The sequence below is a fragment of the Oryzias latipes genome, chromosome 1 (genome assembly GCF_002234675.1).
Source record: "Oryzias latipes chromosome 1, ASM223467v1".
NCBI classification, from domain to species: domain Eukaryota; kingdom Metazoa; phylum Chordata; class Actinopteri; order Beloniformes; family Adrianichthyidae; genus Oryzias; species Oryzias latipes.
This window is the reverse complement of record NC_019859.2, coordinates 14,220,495-14,238,702: the sequence shown is the minus strand read 5'-3', so window position 1 is coordinate 14,238,702 and position 18,208 is coordinate 14,220,495. Positions and strand designations below refer to the sequence as shown.

The following is an 18,208-nucleotide window of genomic DNA, read 5'->3' as shown; positions in this document are numbered from 1 at the left end:
GTCTTCTACATGTAAAAGAAGACAGCAAAATTTATGTATAACTGGTTGTGTTTTAATATTACCTATTGTGGATGGCTCATTTCCTGTCGTAGAGAGAGCACTTGATGTGACAGCACCTGCAACATAATGAAAATGATCAAATTAAAACATAAAACAGGAAAAATATTTCTTATGTCTCGACCTGTAGAAATAAGTTGATGTCATGTATTAGAAAGAAATGGAATCATAAATTCAATTCAAATTCAAATATGTCGTGTTTCAAATCAAAACAACAATTACATAAAATAAAATGTAAAAAATATAACAAAAAAAATACTGCTGGAAGTGGTAAGACCTAAGTGACTAAAAAATCATGATAGAGAAATTTAAAGTAATATGCTTGACTATGTGCACTTTTGAAGACTGGGAAAATGGGAAGGTTCAATAATTTCTACTTCTGTGGTAAGAAAACCTATATGTTTGCACAATAATTAATAAACATATATGGTGTAACCATATTAGAAATTACTTTTCTACAAAACTTTGATGCTTAATATTTATTGAACTCTCAGTTTCTTTGGAGCACAATTTACCTGGCATAGATGTGGTTGGTTTAACTTGCTGTGTCGTTATATTTTGCTGTGGTAAGATTGTTAAAACTGGTGAAGTTTCTTTAGCTGTTGCTGATGTTGCACTAACTGTTGATAAAGATTCTTGGACTGGTGCTGATACGGTGACTGTTGCTGAGGTTCCACTAAATATATGTGAAGTTGCATTAAATGTTGGTGAAGATGCTGCTGGTGAAGTTTGATTTGTTGGTATTAGAGATGCTATGGTTGATGGTGTAGATGAAGTGACTGATGATGAAGTTGTACTAACTGCAGGTGAAGTTGCATTAAACTTTGGTGAAGATGTACTAATTGGTATTGAAGTTGGACTAATTATTGATGAAGTTTTACTTGTTGGTGTTGTGTTGGCTGATGCTGTATGTGCAGTGACATATGATGAAGTTGGACAAACTGTATGTGACGTTGCAATAACTAATGGTTAATTAAATAAAATTGTGCTTTACATTTTTCCCATTAAAACATTCTTATGATGTCACATGTCAAATCTTCTGGAAAAGGTAATTCTAGCGCTGTTTGATATTACCTTAAAAAAGTCTGTTAAATGCCACAGAATTTAACTGTCTATATTTTATTACCTGCTGTGGGTGTTGTAGCAGGGAGAGTTGTTAAGATTGTTGTAGCCGGGACAGTTGGTGTGGTTGTTGTAGTTGTGGGATCAATGTAGTTGGCTGCATCAAAAACAATGTGTCAGTTTTTACAGATATAAAATGTGGAGGTATACAATTCATTAAATTACAAATGAATGAGGAAACAAGTCAGCCGGTTTTCTGGCATACGTACTTGCATTAACACTGCCAGCTGAAATGTTTAGACCGGTATTGTTGCTGGTAAGTTCAGTGTTAAGTACTGTTGTTGCATTTTCCATTGTGGGAATTGAGCTGTTGTCTCTAAATACCAAACCCATTTCAGGGAGCACTGATCCACTCCTGTGATAAAACAGAGAAGAAGTCACTTTTTGAAATGTAAGCAAAGACCAAATGATTTATTAAACAATAAAATATATTTAAAATACATAGATTTTAATGTAATAGCATGCACACTTACCGGAACGCAATGACATAAGAACGAAGGAAAAAGACTCCATAGATTCTTCTGCACACAATGTTAACCTAAAACAAAATGTCATGGAAAATAATGAAAAAACGTATTATGTATATATAAAAGAATAATAGTGTAGGGAAAAAAAACTGTACCTGGATGATCAATACTTGAGCAAGTTGTTTAAATCTCGCAGAATTCCTATCCCCAAGATCTGATGTAAATGTGTCAAGAAGACGGAAGGAAATGCTCAAGCCTCGTTCATTGCCTGTGGGAGGATCTGTTGGGAGAACGGTTGTGGGTGCAACAGTTGTTGGGGTGGTCACATCAGGTTGGGTGGTGACTGGTTTAGTAGTTGGAATTGGAGTAGTCTGAACCGATGCTCCACTTGTGGCAATGGTTGACGGTGCTGTATGAAGAATGGCAGAGAAGAATAAAATATTAAAATCTTATATATGTTCATGAATAAGGAATGGCCAATGTTCAAAAGATATTCCTTCAAATGAAAAATGAATATACTGTGTAGAAAAAAAGGGGTCTGCTTTATTCAATTTTTAAAATAGCCCATGTTACCTGGTGAAAGTGTAGTAGATGTGGTTCCAGATACAGTAGTTTGGACTTGGAAGGTTGTATTTTGCTCTGGTGATGTTTTTGTAGTTGATGTTGAAGTTGTAGTATTTGGTGGGGGAGTTCCAGTGACTGGTGGGGAAGTTGCACTGGATAGTGTTGGAGAAGTGTTGACGATTGTTGTGGACACTGTAATGTTTGAAGAAGTTGAAGTGACTGGAGATGAAGTTGCAGCGGTTGGTGTTGGAGTTGTGCTCACAAACAGGGAAGATGCTGTAACATTTGGTGAAGTTTCAGTTACATGAGTTGAAGTAAAAACGACTGGAGGTGAAGTTGCAGTGACTGGAGATGAAGTTCCGGTGACTGGAAGTGATGTTGCGGTGAATGGATGTGAAGTTGGAGTGGATAGAGGTGAAGATGAAGTGTCGGGAGGTAAAGTTGCAGTGAGTGGAAGTGAAGTTGATGGGACTGGAGGTGAAATTGTGGTGGATGGAAGTGAAGATGCAGAGACTGTAGACGAAGTTAAAGTAACTGTTGGTGAATTTGAACTGACTGGAGATGAATTTTCAGTGAATGCAGGGGAAGTTGCAGTGACTGAAAGTGAATTTGAAGTGACTGGAGATGAATTTTCAGTGAATGCAGGGGAAGTTGCAGTGACTGAAGGTGAATTTGAAGTGACTGGAGATGAAGTTGCAGTGACCGGAGATGAAGCTGCAGTGACTGGAGATGAAGTTAAATTTACTGTTGGTGAATTTGAACTGACTGGAGATGAAGTTGCAGTGAATGCATGGGAAGTTGCAGTGACTGTAGCTGAATTTGAAGTGACTGGAGATGAAGTTGCAGTGTCTGAAGGTGAATTTGAAGTCACTGTAGATGAAGTTGCAGTGACTGGAGGTGAAGTTTCAGTGACTGAAGGTGAATTTGACGTGACTGGAGATGAAGTTGCAGTGAATGCAGAGGAAGTTGCAGTGACTGGAGATGAAGTTGCGGTGACTGGAAGTGGTGTTTCGGTGAATGGATGTGAAGTTGGAGTGGATGGAGGTGAAGTTGGAGTGCCTGGAGGTGAAGTTGCAATGGATGGAGGTGAAGTTGCAGTGACTGTAGGTGAAGTTAAAGTTATTGTTGGTGAATTTGAAGTGACTGGAGATGAAGTTGCAGTGACTGTAGGCGAAGTTGTAGTGACTGTTGGTGAATTTGAAGTGACTGGAGATGAAGTTGCAGTGACTGGAGATGAAGTTGTAGTGACTGTTGGTGAATTTGAAGTGACTGGAGATGAAGTTGCAGTGACTGTAGGCGAAGTTGTAGTGACTGTTGGTGAATTTGAAGTGACTGGAGATGAAGTTGCAGTGACTGTAGGTGAAGTTAAAGTTTCTGTTGGTGAATTTGAAGTGACTGGAGATGAAGTTCCGGTGACTGGAAGTGATGTTGCGGTGAATGGATGTGAAGTTGGAGTGGATAGAGGTGAAGATGAAGTGTCGGGAGGTAAAGTTGCAGTGAGTGGAAGTGAAGTTGATGGGACTGGAGGTGAAATTGTGGTGGATGGAAGTGAAGATGCAGAGACTGTAGACGAAGTTAAAGTAACTGTTGGTGAATTTGAACTGACTGGAGATGAATTTTCAGTGAATGCAGGGGAAGTTGCAGTGACTGAAGGTGAATTTGAAGTGACTGGAGATGAAGTTGCAGTGACTGGAGATGAAGTTAAATTTACTGTTGGTGAATTTGAACTGACTGGAGATGAAGTTAAATTTACTGTTGGTGAATTTGAACTGACTGGAGATGAAGTTGCAGTGAATGCATGGGAAGTTGCAGTGACTGGAGATGAAGTTGCGGTGACTGGAAGTGGTGTTTCGGTGAATGGATGTGAAGTTGGAGTGGATGGAGGTGAAGTTGGAGTGTCTGGAGGTGAAGTTGCAATGGATGGAGGTGAAGTTGCAGTGACTGTAGGTGAAGTTAAAGTTATTGTTGGTGAATTTGAAGTGACTGGAGATGAAGTTGCAGTGAAAGCAGGGGAAGTTTCAGTGACTGGAGATAAAGTTTCGGTGACTTTAAGTGATGTTGGATTGGATGGAGGTGAAGATGAAGTGTCAGGAGGTGAAGTTACAGTGACTGGAGGTGAAGTTGAAGGGACTGGAGGTGAACTTGCGGTGGATGGAGGTGAAGTTGCAGTGACTGGAAGTGAATTTGAAGGGACTGAAGATGAAGTGAATGCAGGGGACGTTCCAGTGACTGGAGATGATGTTGCAGTGAATGTGGAGGAAGTTGCAGTGACTGAAGGTGAATTTGAAGTGACTGGAGGTGAAGTTGCAGTGACTGGAGGTGAAGTTGCGGTGACTGGAGGTGAAGTTGCAGTGACTGGAAGTGAGGTAGCAGTAATTGTTGAAGTGTTCTCAGTAGATGATGTTTTGCTTAGTGTTGGCAAAACTAGTGGTGAAAACAAATTGGTTAATTCAAAATGTGGTGTTCAGTTTAAATAAGTTCAGTGTTCCACATGTTGCAGTTCTGTAAATCCTGTTATAAGCAGTTTGTATATTATAAAAGAACAAGACGTCTTCTACATGTAAAAGAAGACAGCAAAATTTATGTATAACTGGTTGTGTTTTAATATTACCTATTGTGGATGGCTCATTTCCTGTCGTAGAGAGAGCACTTGATGTGACAGCACCTGCAACATAATGAAAATGATCAAATTAAAACATAAAACAGGAAAAATATTTCTTATGTCTCGACCTGTAGAAATAAGTTGATGTCATGTATTAGAAAGAAATGGAATCATAAATTCAATTCAAATTCAAATATGTCGTGTTTCAAATCAAAACAACAATTACATAAAATAAAATGTAAAAAATATAACAAAAAAAATACTGCTGGAAGTGGTAAGACCTAAGTGACTAAAAAATCATGATAGAGAAATTTAAAGTAATATGCTTGACTATGTGCACTTTTGAAGACTGGGAAAATGGGAAGGTTCAATAATTTCTACTTCTGTGGTAAGAAAACCTATATGTTTGCACAATAATTAATAAACATATATGGTGTAACCATATTAGAAATTACTTTTCTACAAAACTTTGATGCTTAATATTTATTGAACTCTCAGTTTCTTTGGAGCACAATTTACCTGGCATAGATGTGGTTGGTTTAACTTGCTGTGTCGTTATATTTTGCTGTGGTAAGATTGTTAAAACTGGTGAAGTTTCTTTAGCTGTTGCTGATGTTGCACTAACTGTTGATAAAGATTCTTGGACTGGTGCTGATACGGTGACTGTTGCTGAGGTTCCACTAAATATATGTGAAGTTGCATTAAATGTTGGTGAAGATGCTGCTGGTGAAGTTTGATTTGTTGGTATTAGAGATGCTATGGTTGATGGTGTAGATGAAGTGACTGATGATGAAGTTGTACTAACTGCAGGTGAAGTTGTATTAAACTTTGGTGAAGATGTACTAATTGGTATTGAAGTTGGACTAATTATTGATGAAGTTTTACTTGTTGGTGTTGTGTTGGCTGATGCTGTATGTGCAGTGACATATGATGAAGTTGGACAAACTGTAAGTGAAGTTGCAATAACTAATGGTTAATTAAATAAAATTGTGCTTTACATTTTTCCCATTAAAACATTCTTATGATGTCACATGTCAAATCTTCTGGAAAAGGTAATTCTAGCGCTGTTTGATATTACCTTAAAAAAGTCTGTTTAATGCCACAGAAAAAGAGTTTAACTGTCTATATTTTATTACCTGCTGTGGGTGTTGTAGCAGGGAGAGTTGTTAAGATTGTTGTAGCCGGGACAGTTGGTGTGGTTGTTGTAGTTGTGGGATCAATGTAGTTGGCTGCATCAAAAACAATTTGTCAGTTTTTACAGATATAAAATGTGGAGGCATACAATTCATTACATTACAAATGAATGAGGAAACAAGTCAGCCGGTATTCTTGCATACGTACTTGCATTAACACTGCCAGCTGAAATGTTCAGACCGGTATTGTTGCTGGTAAGTTCAGTGTTAAGTACTGTTGTTGCATTTTCCATTGTGGGAATTGAGCTGTTGTCTCTAAATACCAAACCCATTTCAGGGAGCACTGATCCACTCCTGTGATAAAACAGAGAAGAAGTCACTTTTTGAAATGTAAGCAAAGACCAAATGATTTATTAAACAATAAACTATATTTAAAATACATAGATTTTAATGTAAAAGCATGCACTCTTACCGGAACGTAATGACATAAGACCGAAGGAATAAGACTCCATAGATTTTTCTGCACACAATGTTTACCTAAAACAAAATGTCATGGAAAATAATGAAGAAACGTATAATATATATATAAAAGAATAATAGTGTAGGGAAAAAAACTGTACCTGGATGATCAATACTTGAGCAAGTTGTTTAAATCTCGCAGAGTTCCTATCCTCAAGATCTGATGTAAATGTGTCAAGAAGACGGAAGGAAATGCTCACTGCTCGTTCATTGCCTGTGGGAGGATCTGTTGGGAGAACGGTTGTGGGTGCAACAGTTGTTGGGGTGGTCACATCAGGTTGGGTGGTGACTGGTTTAGTAGTTGGAATTGGAGTAGTCTGAACCGATGCTCCACTTGTAGCAATGGTTGACGGTGCTGTATGAAGAATGGCAGAGAAGAATAAAATATTAAAATTTTATATATGTTCATGAATTAGGAATGGCAAATGTTCAAAAGATATTCCTTCAACTGAAAAATGAATATACTGTATAGAAAAAGGGGGGTCTGCTTTATTCATTTTTTAAAATAGCCCATGTTACCTGGTGAAAGTGTAGTAGATGTGGGTCCAGATACAGTAGTTTCGACTTGGAAGGTTGTATTTTGCTCTGGTGATGTTTTTGTAATTGGTGTTGAAGTTGTATTATTTGGTGGGGGAGTTGCAGTGACTGGTGGGGAAGTTGCACCGGATAGTGTTGGAAAAGTGTTGACAATGGGTGTGGACACTGTAATGTTTGAAGAAGTTGCAGTGACTGGTGGGGAAGTTGCAGCGGTTGGTGTTGGAGTTGTGCTCACAAACAGGGAAGATGCTGTAACATTTGGTGAAGTTTCAGTTACAGGAGTTGAAGTAAAAACGACTGTAGATGAAGCTGCAGTGACTGGTGCTGAAGTTGCAGTGACTGGAGGTGAAGTTGCAGTGAATGGAGGGGACGTTCCAGTGACTGGAGATGAAGTTGAAGTGACTGAAGGGGAAGTTGCAGTGACTGGTGGTGAGGTTGCAGCAACGGTTGAAGTGTACTCAGTAGATGATATTTTGCTTATTGTTGGCAAAACTAGTGGTGAAAGCAAATGGTTCAGTTATTTATTTTTTCATTCTGTTTAAATAATTACTATATGCCAAATGTTATGTAAGTTATGTAAATCCCGTCAGAAGCAGTTTTCAGATGATAAATGACAATAGGGTTTTTCACATGTAAAATAAGACATATATATAATTATGTATAACTGGTTCAGTTGTAATATTACCTATTGTGGTTGGCTCATTTCCTGTTGTAGAGGAAGATGTGACAGCACCTGCCACAAAATGTAAATGATAAAATTAAAATATAAAACAGGGAATATATTTCTTATGGCTCCACTTTTAAAAAAGAGTTGATGTAATGCATGGAAAAGAAATAAAATACATTTTAAAAAGTAATCATCTGAAAAAACTGGTAATATTAATTTTCATGACCTAACTTACCTTCTGTGGTTATAGAAGTTATTGGCTTTGAAGTAACTATTATGGAAAATAAACTTCCTGGTGTTGTTTTAACTGTGGTTGAAAATGAATTAAATGCTTCAAATGTTGTGCTGGCAGTTTGTGATGATGGGCTGAGTGGTGTAGAAATTGTGCTGGCAGGTTGAACTGATGAACTGAGTGGTGCTGTAGTTGAACTGACAGGTTGTGATGATGGACTAAGTAGTGCTGTAGTTGTGCTGGCACTTTGTGAGGATGGACTAAGTGATGCTGTAGTTGTGCTGGCACTTTGCGAGGATGGACTAAGTGATGCTGTAGTTGTGCTGGCAGTTTCTGATGTTGGACTAAGTGATGCTGTAGTTGTGCTGACACTTTGTGAGGATGGACTAAGTGGCGCAGTTGTTGTGCTGGCATTTTGTGATGATGGATTAAGTGGTGCTGTAGTTGTGCTGGAACTTTGTGATGATGGACTAAGTGATGCTGTAGTTGTGCTGGCACTTTGTGAGGATGGACTAAGTGATGCTGTAGTTGTGCTGGCACTTTGCGAGGATGGACTAAGTGATGCTGTAGTTGTGCTGGCACTTTCTGATGTTGGTCTAAGTGATGCTGTAGTTGTGCTGACACTTTGTGAGGATGGACTAAGTGGCGCTGTTGTTGTGCTGGCACTTTGTGATGAGAGACTGAGTGGTGCTGTAGTTGTGCTGACAGGTTGTGATGATGGACTGACTAGTGCTGTAGTTGTGCTGGCACTTTCTGATGATGGACTAAGTGATGCTGTAGTTGTGCTGACACTTTGTGAGGATGGATTAAGTGATGCTGTAGTTGTGCTGGCACTTTGCGAGGATGGACTTAGTGATGCTGTAGTTGTGCTGGCACTTTCTGATGTTGGAATAAGTGATGCTGTAGTTGTGCTGACACTTTGTGAGGATGGACTAAGTGGCGCAGTTGTTGTGCTGGCATTTTGTGATGATGGATTAAGTGGTGCTGTAGTTGTGCTGGAACTTTCTGATGATGGAGTAAGTGATGCTGTAGTTGTGCTGGCACTTTGTGATGATAGACTGAATGGTGCTGGAGTTGTGCTGGCACTTTCTGATGATGGACTAAGTGATGCTGAAGTTGTGCTGGCACTTTGTGAGGATGGACTAAGTGGCGCTGTTGTTGTGCTGGCACTTTGTGATGATGGATTAAATGGTGCTGTAGTTGTGCTGGAACTTTGTGATGATGGAATAAGTGATGCTGTAGTTGTGCTGACACTTTGTGAGGATGGACTAAGTGGCGCTGTTGTTGTGCTGGCACTTTGTGATGATGGATTAAATGGTGCTGTAGTTGTGCTGGAACTTTGTGATGATGGACTGATTTGTGCTGTAGTTGTGCTGACAGGGTGTGATGATGGACTGAGTGGTGCTGTAGTTGTGCTGGAACTTTGTGATGATGGACTGATTTGTGCTGTAGTTGTGCTGACAGGGTGTGATGATGGACTGAGTCGTGCTGTAGTTGTGCTGGCACTTTCGGATGTTGGACTAAGTGATGCTGTAGTTGTTCTGGCACTTTCTGACGATGGACTAAGTGATGCTGTAGTTGTGCTGGTGGTTTGTGATGATGGATTGAGTGGTGCTGAAGTCTCAGTGACAGGAGGTGAGGGTGCAGTAACTGTTGATGTGTTTTCAATAGGTGATGTTTTGCTCAGTGTTGGTGTTGGGAAAACTAATGGTGAAAGCAAATTGGTCATTTAAAAAGAATTGTGTTCTGTTCAAAAAAAATACAATGTGCGACACTTTGTAGTACTGATAATCTTGTTATAAGCAGTTTTCAGATGATAAATAACAAAAACATATTTTATATTTGAAAATAAACCTACAATTAGTATATATAACTGGTTGTGTTTTAATATTACCTGTTGTGGATGGTTGAATTCCAGTAGTGGCAGCTCCTGCTAGATAGAGAAAATGATCAAATTTAAATATAAAAAGATCAATCATTTTATTTGGCTCTACCTGTAGAAATAAATTGATGTCATGAACGAGAACATTTTCTTAATGTTTTTCGCTTTTCCAACATTAAAAGATTTCTATAGACATTTGTCTCCAAAGAAATTGGTCATTGGTAAGACAAAAGAGACTAAAAAAACATGAAATAAATATTGAGAGTCATATGCTTGGCTATATTGTTTTCACAATAATCTATGATCACACATAGTGTAACCATTTTAGGATGTAATTTATACATAACTTTGACCCTTAATGTTAACAATCACCAAAGAAACACAGTGTCACTGTCTATATTTATTACCTGTTGTGGGTGTTAAAGTTGCGGTTGTAGAGGGAACAGTTGTTAAAACATCTTTTGTCAAATCTATAAAAATAATTGAAAAAACAGCACAATTTTAAATTAATAAAACGAAAAAGCTTTTGTCCTGGCTTTCCCTGCAAGAATAAATTCCATTGTGCTTTGCTTATTTCTGAGGAACAACCAGATAAAATAAATACAACCAACATTTTTTAGTGGCGTAATGATAAAAAGGTAATATTTTAAAACATTTAATGTGACCTCTGAGTAATCATTTAACCAGCTACTTAATACATACTTGCTACAACACTGCCATCTATGATATTGAGAGACGTTTTGTTGCTGGTAAGCTCATTGTCAAGTTGCAATGTTGCATTGTTCTCATTGGGAACTGAGTTGTTATCCTGAAACACCAGAGTCATATCTGCGACCACTGAGCCACTCCTGTAACAGAAAACGCACAAACACACACAATTAGATTGAAAATAATGAAACTGTACAAGAGAAAAATGTAAATATTCTCTCACCTGAATGCATTAATAAGAGACCGCAGGAAAGATTGTCCAAAGATAAGTCTGCATACTCTGTTTACCTGAAATATAGGATCAAAACTGTTGAAGTTGTGTTCATGTGTTGTGCTAGCACATGTAAAAACATAAACATTCCCATATTTATTAAATAGGTCTTGGTTTATAACAGTAAGAGTGAAACAGACATAAAATTATGAAATCTTAATCAATTTTTAAAAATTTATTATGTTGTATGTATTTATTAATTTTCCTAATAAATGTGAATAATTTTTTTGAGGTAAGTTTGTTTGTTATTAGAAGATTTGTCATGAAAAAACTAAACGTTTAAATGTACATAGTCTTACCTCTATGACCACTTTGTTTGCCAAAGACTTAAATCCCGGAGAACTATTATCAGAGAGTTCAGCTGTAAATGTGTCACTTAGACGGAATGTAATATACAGAACTCCCTCATTGGGTGAAGGTGGATTGGTTGGTGGGGCAGTAGTGATTGGCACAGTAGAAGGTGTGGTGCCAGATGTACCACTGGTTGCAGCTGTGGTGGCTGTCAGAGTTGTCACTGCTGAATGATAAAAACGTTAAATAAGTACTGCTGGTTCATAAGTGAAACATGAGTTGCAAAATTTTATAAATAACATGTACAGAATACATAAATTATGATCAAATATCCAATGTAATATTATTTTTCATGACCTAAATTACCTTCAATAGTTGTAGAAATAATTGGCTTTGAAATAACTATTGTAGAAGTTGAACTTAGTAAAACAAGGTGTTAAAATTGAAGTTGAAATTAGTGATGTTGACGACAGTGTTGTGGGTTGTGTAGTTTCTGACACACATGTGTAATGTTATTTAAAAGAAAAAAGAAGAACAACTTAAGTTCCTATGGCTATTGCTCTAGCTTTCTATGGTTGATGTATGAGAAGACATCATTTGATCTGTTAAACAGTGAGTACATTTTATATAAAGTTATTTCAACAGAATCTTACCTTGTGTTGAACCCAGACTGAATGGTGGTACTGTAGATGATGTTGAACTAATTGGCATGGAAGTTGTGCTGACTGATGGTGATGAACTTGTTTGTGGTGAACTTTCACTGATTGGTTGCAAGGTCGAAGTGACTGGTGTTGTGATGGTTGCAGATGAGGTTATGTCCAATGATGTTGTTGGTGGGTTGACTAATGGTGGAATTTTGATAAAAATGATGTAAACACTGATATCAAATTGGAAGATTATTTTTAAAAATTTATCTTGGCTTTTAAGAATTTGCAGATGTTAACATTTTGAAAAAGAAAATACAATACATGGAATTGCATCAGCAGAAGACACAATTGTTCTATATTGACATTTGACATATAGGTTCTTATATGATTTGTTTATCAGGCATCTGACTTAAAATAAGGTGAATTGAAGCCATTTTACCTGATGAAGCAGTTGAAATCACTGATGTTGGAATTGCAGTTGTTGCTGAGGCAGTTTCTGCCAAAGAAAATGTAACATTATTAAATAGGACAAAACGGGATATAAATGAGTGTACTAAAGTAGCTTATATTAACACTTTCTTTTCAAATAAAAAACATAACAAAATTAAAATCCCTTATCTATAGGTCAGAGTATACATATAGGCTGAATGCTGAATCTATTTGTTAGAATAAGTTTCTCATGTTTGATATATTAGTGTTCTATATATCTATATAACAACTTATTAAAAATATATTTTTTTAAGAAGTCACTACAACAAAATATTACCTTGTGTTGAACCCAGACTGACTGGTGGTACAGTAGGTGTTGTTGAAGCAATTGGTGTGGAAGTTATGCTGACTGATGGTGATGTTGGAATTGTCTGTGGTGAAGTTTCACTGACTGGTTGTGCCATTGAAGTGATTGAAGGTAAAACGGTACTGACTGAGGCTGATGTTGAACTGGTTTGTGGTGAACTTTCACTGAGTGTTTGTGTTGTTATACTGATTGGAAGTAAAGATGTGGTGGCCGATGGTGATGTTGGACTTGTCTGTGGTGAACCTTCGGTGATTGGTTGTGAAGTCAAACTGATTGCTGGTAAAGCTGTGGTGACTGATGGTGATGTTGAACTTGTTTGTGGTGAACCTTCGCTGATTGGTTGTGAAGTCAAACTGATTGGTGGCGAAGCTGTGGTGACTGATGGGGATGTTGGACCTGTTTGTGGTGAACTTTCACTGATTGGTTGTGAAGTTGAACTGATTGGTGGCGAAGCTGTGGTAACTGTAGGTGACGTCAGACTTGTATTTGGTGAATTTTCACTTATTGGTTGCAAGGTCGAAGTGACTGGTGTTGAAGTGATGGTTGCAGCTGATGAGGTTATATCCAATGGTGTTGTTGGTGGTTTGACTAGTGGTGGAATTTTAATAAATATGATGTAAACATTCATATCAAATTGGAACAATATTTTTAGAAATGTGTCTTGGCTTTTAAGAATGTTTAAATGCTAACATTTTGAAAATGAACATACATTACATGGATTTGCATAAGCAGAAGACACAATTAGTCTATATTGACATTTGACATATAGGTTCTTATGTGATTTGCTTAATAGGGATCTGACTTAAAAGAAGGTGATTTGAAGCCATTTTACCTGATGTTGAAGTTGAAATCACTGATGTTGAAAATGCAGTTGTTGGTGAAGCAGTTTCTGCAAAAAAAATGTAACATTATTAAATTGGACAAAATGGGATAGAAATGAGTTAACTAAAGTTCTAGTAGCTTATGTTAACACTTTCCATTAAAACAAAATACATGAACAATTTAAAATCTCTTATCTCAAGGTCATTATGTATAGGCTGTGTGCTGAATGTATATGTCAGAAGAATCTGCTCATGTTATATCTTTTAATGTTCTTTATATAAGATTATAAAAGATATAAGATTCAACTTGCTGAAATAATTTTTTTTTTTAAGAAGTCACTCCAACAAAATATTACCTTGTGTTGAACCCAGACTGACTGGTGGTACTGTAGGTGATGTTGAAGCATTGGGTGTGGAAGTTATGCTGACTGATGGTGATGTTGGAATTGTCTGTGGTGAAGTTTCACTGACTGGTTGTGACGTTGAAGTGATTGAAGGTAAAACGGTACTGACTGAGGCTGATGTTGAACTGGTTTGTGGTGAACTTTCACTGAGTGGTTGTGATGTTATACTGATTGGAAGTAAAGATGTGGTGGCCGATGGTGATGTTGGACTTGTCTGTGGTGAACTTTCACTGATTGGTTGTGAAGTTGAACTGATTGGTGGCGAAGCTGTGGTAACTGTAGGTGACGTCAGACTTGTATTTGGTGAATTTTCACTTATTGGTTGCAAGGTCGAAGTGACTGGTGTTGAAGTGATGGTTGCAGCTGATGAGGTTATATCCAATGGTGTTGTTGGTGGTTTGACTAGTGGTGGAATTTTAATAAATATGATGTAAACATTCATATCAAATTGGAACAATATTTTTAGAAATGTGTCTTGGCTTTTAAGAATGTTTAAATGCTAACATTTTGAAAATGAACATACATTACATGGATTTGCATAAGCAGAAGACACAATTAGTCTATATTGACATTTGACATATAGGTTCTTATGTGATTTGCTTAATAGGGATCTGACTTAAAAGAAGGTGATTTGAAGCCATTTTACCTGATGTTGAAGTTGAAATCACTGATGTTGAAAATGCAGTTGTTGGTGAAGCAGTTTCTGCAAAAAAAATGTAACATTATTAAATTGGACAAAATGGGATAGAAATGAGTTAACTAAAGTTCTAGTAGCTTATGTTAACACTTTCCATTAAAACAAAATACATGAACAATTTAAAATCTCTTATCTCAAGGTCATTATGTATAGGCTGTGTGCTGAATGTATATGTCAGAAGAATCTGCTCATGTTATATCTTTTAATGTTCTTTATATAAGATTATAAAAGATATAAGATTCAACTTGCTAAAATATTTTTTTTTTTAAGAAGTCACTCCAACAAAATATTACCTTGTGTTGAACCCAGACTGACTGGTGGTACTGTAGGTGATGTTGAAGCATTGGGTGTGGAAGTTATGCTGACTGATGGTGATGTTGGAATTGTCTGTGGTGAAGTTTCACTGACTGGTTGTGCCGTTGAAGTGATTGAAGGTAAAACGGTACTGACTGAGGCTGATGTTGAACTGGTTTGTGGTGAACTTTCACTGAGTGGTTGTGTTGTTATACTGATTGGAAGTAAAGATGTGGTGGCCGATGGTGATGTTGAACTTGTTTGTGGTGAACCTCCGGTGATTGGTTGTGAAGTCAAACTGATTGGTGGCGAAGCTGTGGTGACTGATGGTGATGTTGGACTTGTTTGTGGTGAACTTTCATTGATTGGTTGTGAAGTTGAACTGATTGGTGGTGAAGCTGTGGTAACTGTAGGTGACGTCAGACTTGTATTTGGTGAATTTTCACTTATTGGTTGCAAGGTCGAAGTGACTGGTGTTGAAGTGATAGTTGCAGCTGATGAGGTTATATCCAATGGTGTTGTTGGTGGTTTGACTAGTGGTGGAATTTTAATAAATATGATGTAAACATTCATATCAAATTGGAACAATATTTTTAGAAATGTGTCTTGGCTTTTAAGAATGTGTAAATGCTAACATTTTGAAAATGAACATACATTACATGGATTTGCATAAGCAGAAGACACAATTAGTCTATATTGACATTTGACATATAGGTTCTTATGTGATTTGCTTAATAGGGATCTGACTTAAAAGAAGGTGATTTGAAGCCATTTTACCTGATGTTGAAGTTGAAATCACTGATGTTGAAAATGCAGTTGTTGGTGAAGCAGTTTCTGCAAAAAAAATGTAACATTATTAAATTGGACAAAATGGGATAGAAATGAGTTAACTAAAGTTCTAGTAGCTTATGTTAACACTTTCCATTAAAACAAAATACATGAACAATTTAAAATCTCTTATCTCAAGGTCATTATGTATAGGCTGTGTGCTGAATGTATATGTCAGAAGAATCTGCTCATGTTATATCTTTTAATGTTCTTTATATAAGATTATATAAGATATAAGATTCAACTTGCTAAAAGAATTTTTTTTTTAAGAAGTCACTCCAACAAAATATTACCTTGTGTTGAACCCAGACTGACTGGTGGTAGTGTAAGTGATGTTGAAGCAATTGGTGTGGAAGTTATGCTGACTGATGGTGATGTTGGAATTGTCTGTGGTGAAGTTTCACTGATTGGTTGTACTGTCGAACTGACTGGTATTACAGCTGGGCTGACTGATGGCGAAGTTGGACTTGTTTGTGGTGAACTTTCACTGATTGGTTGCAAGGTCGAAGTGACTGGTGTTGAAGTGGTGGTTGCAGCTGATGAGGTTAGGTCCAATGGTGTTGTTTGTGGATTAACTAGTGGTGGAATTTTATAGATAGTTTGTAAAAAGTCCAAATAAATTAAATATTTTTTTCTTAATATCTGTCTTAGGTTTTTAACATTTGTAGAGGCATGCATCTTGACAAAAAAAGAACATGAATCTCGTGCAATAAGCAGCCGGCACAGTTACTGTATAATAGTGATTAGTACATTAAAGGTTCTGATATGATTTGGTAAACAGTGATCTGAATAAAAAAAAGTTGGGTGCCAGTTTTACCTGATGTAACAGTTGAAATCGCTGATGTTGAAGATGTTGTTGTAGGTGATGCATTTTCTGCCACAAAAAGTATTAGAAAGTATTAAAAAGAAGAAAGAAAATGATTCCCTAAAGTTCCTCTGACCAGTTTTTAATTTCATCTTTCATAGTTCTCTTCTCGGGGCTGCCATGTACTTATTGGCAGTTTTCTGTATGGTTACTTGTGAAAAGAAAAACTGCTTCTGTGTTCAACCTTTTCGTATATTATTTTCTATAAGATTACGCTAACCCTAAACCACACTGAACCACACTATAGAGAGGCACTCCAACAAAAAAAAAAAAAAATCCTAATTGAACCCAGGCTGACCACAATTGAGGTTGAACTGATTGCTATGAAATTTTCTGTGTCTGCTGATGAAATATTGGTCACCGGCAGAAAGCTTTTGTTCAATGTTTTTGTCAAAGGATGCACAAGAATCATAATATATACGTAAGTCTGGAGTCTGTGAAATATGTCTTGACAAAATAACAATAATAACAATTTAAACGGAACAAATCTATAAACAGTGATTCAAGCCCACAATTACCTGTTGTAGGTAAATCCATTGGTGTTGTAGGTGCAAGGGTGGTTGTTTCAATTCCTGATAAATAAATATATTAGTTATTTATTCTTAATAAGTTTTAAAGCAACCTCTAAGTAGGTATCAAGTAAAGCTTACTTGAAGCAGCGATGCTTGTTGTGTTCAGTGTATAGTTAAAGGTTGAAGTGTTGTATGCATCCACCAGGGTGGTCTCTACAGCGTTAGCTGGTGGTACTGAAGTAGCATTATTAAACTCCAGCTCCGAATCTACCACAACTGAACCCCGTCTGCAAGAGAATACGTTTTAATTGTCTTTCATAACAGGGTTATTTTATAGCCAAGGTACTATATGTAACATAAAAACATAAAATAAAACTAAGAAAAAATATATTAATTTTGATACACCTTAAATCGTTAAACCATATTAAACAACTGTTTTATGATTACCATTTAAGACAATATGTTATTTACCTGAAATACTTGACTCTCGCTCGCCGGAACAACCCTGAAAATCTTTCTGAATAAATGGCATAAAGCTGTGGAAAAAGAAAATTTATTGTCAGTTTGACAGGGTTTTACCACTGCAATGCTTCAAGGATAAATTCAACTCCAAGAGATGACGGAATTTCAGCAAACTTACAGCTTGTTCAATGCCCCTTGCAAGACTGATAAATTCTGGAGAGGTATTGATTTCCAGTGCAGGGATAAATGTCTGTTCCAATTTAAAAACCAGTACAATTATTGATTCAGGTTGTGGAGCAGCAGTTGTAGTTGTTGTCGATACAGTTGTTGTTGTTGTTGTTGGAATTGCTGCTGTTGTTGAAACTGGTTGTGAAGTTTGTTTAGTTTCTGTTGAGAAAAAATGAATACATATTTATAGACAAAACATGTTTTAACAAAAGTTTTCTTTTTGAAATATTTGAGAAGCATTTTTATTGCTTGCCTTCAACAACATACAGAGTTTGTAGATTGTTTGGTGAAAAATACGTCTAAAAAGTGTCCAAGCTCCATGAAAACATAAAACCACAATTGTGTGTATGAAAGATTACATATACTGCTCTGATCAAAAACACCTTAGTTTTATTGCAGTTACCTGAGACAAAACTAGTTTTTAAGGTGATAGTTGTTTTAAAGATTCTAAAGAGGCCAATGACTGTACTTAATGGTTACTTAAAAAAAATATATATATATATATATATATATATATATATATATATATATATATATATATATATATATATAAAACTGCTTTTTTTCTTTTCTTTTTATTTTGTATTTACCAAGTCATCTGT

The 18,208-nt window shown here is 36.6% G+C and overlaps 1 protein-coding gene across 29 annotated transcripts in view; it reads right to left on the bottom strand.

The window, feature by feature from the left end:
* The window catches only part of LOC105358519 (uncharacterized threonine-rich GPI-anchored glycoprotein PJ4664.02-like), a 44,178-nt gene that overhangs the window by 8,471 nt on the left and 17,499 nt on the right, over positions 1–18,208 (bottom strand). For 16 of the 29 annotated variants that reach the window (XM_023956937.1, XM_023956829.1, XM_023956852.1 and 13 more), the window contains 33 exons: positions 17,557–17,765; positions 17,388–17,452; positions 17,055–17,203; positions 16,923–16,976; positions 16,357–16,413; positions 15,833–16,114; positions 15,489–15,545; positions 14,711–15,244; positions 14,367–14,423; positions 13,673–14,122; positions 13,328–13,384; positions 12,466–13,083; positions 12,139–12,195; positions 11,706–11,894; positions 11,061–11,278; positions 10,714–10,778; positions 10,485–10,630; positions 10,190–10,252; positions 9,795–9,833; positions 7,904–9,604; positions 7,687–7,734; positions 6,984–7,493; positions 6,566–6,819; positions 6,418–6,482; positions 6,154–6,299; positions 5,949–6,041; positions 4,822–4,875; positions 2,220–4,634; positions 1,802–2,055; positions 1,653–1,717; positions 1,389–1,534; positions 1,184–1,276; positions 63–116 (listed from right to left, as the gene is read on the bottom strand). In XM_023956937.1, coding sequence (XP_023812705.1) covers positions 63–116; positions 1,184–1,276; positions 1,389–1,534; positions 1,653–1,717; positions 1,802–2,055; positions 2,220–4,634; positions 4,822–4,875; positions 5,949–6,041; positions 6,154–6,299; positions 6,418–6,482; positions 6,566–6,819; positions 6,984–7,493; positions 7,687–7,734; positions 7,904–9,604; positions 9,795–9,833; positions 10,190–10,252; positions 10,485–10,630; positions 10,714–10,778; positions 11,061–11,278; positions 11,706–11,894; positions 12,139–12,195; positions 12,466–13,083; positions 13,328–13,384; positions 13,673–14,122; positions 14,367–14,423; positions 14,711–15,244; positions 15,489–15,545; positions 15,833–16,114; positions 16,357–16,413; positions 16,923–16,976; positions 17,055–17,203; positions 17,388–17,452; positions 17,557–17,765 — 9,264 coding nt within the window. The remainder of the gene's footprint in view (positions 1–62; positions 117–1,183; positions 1,277–1,388; positions 1,535–1,652; positions 1,718–1,801; positions 2,056–2,219; positions 4,635–4,821; positions 4,876–5,948; positions 6,042–6,153; positions 6,300–6,417; positions 6,483–6,565; positions 6,820–6,983; positions 7,494–7,686; positions 7,735–7,903; positions 9,605–9,794; positions 9,834–10,189; positions 10,253–10,484; positions 10,631–10,713; positions 10,779–11,060; positions 11,279–11,705; positions 11,895–12,138; positions 12,196–12,465; positions 13,084–13,327; positions 13,385–13,672; positions 14,123–14,366; positions 14,424–14,710; positions 15,245–15,488; positions 15,546–15,832; positions 16,115–16,356; positions 16,414–16,922; positions 16,977–17,054; positions 17,204–17,387; positions 17,453–17,556; positions 17,766–18,208) is intronic. The other 13 variants (XM_023956916.1, XM_023956925.1, XM_023956863.1 and 10 more) reach the window with 13 other exon arrangements.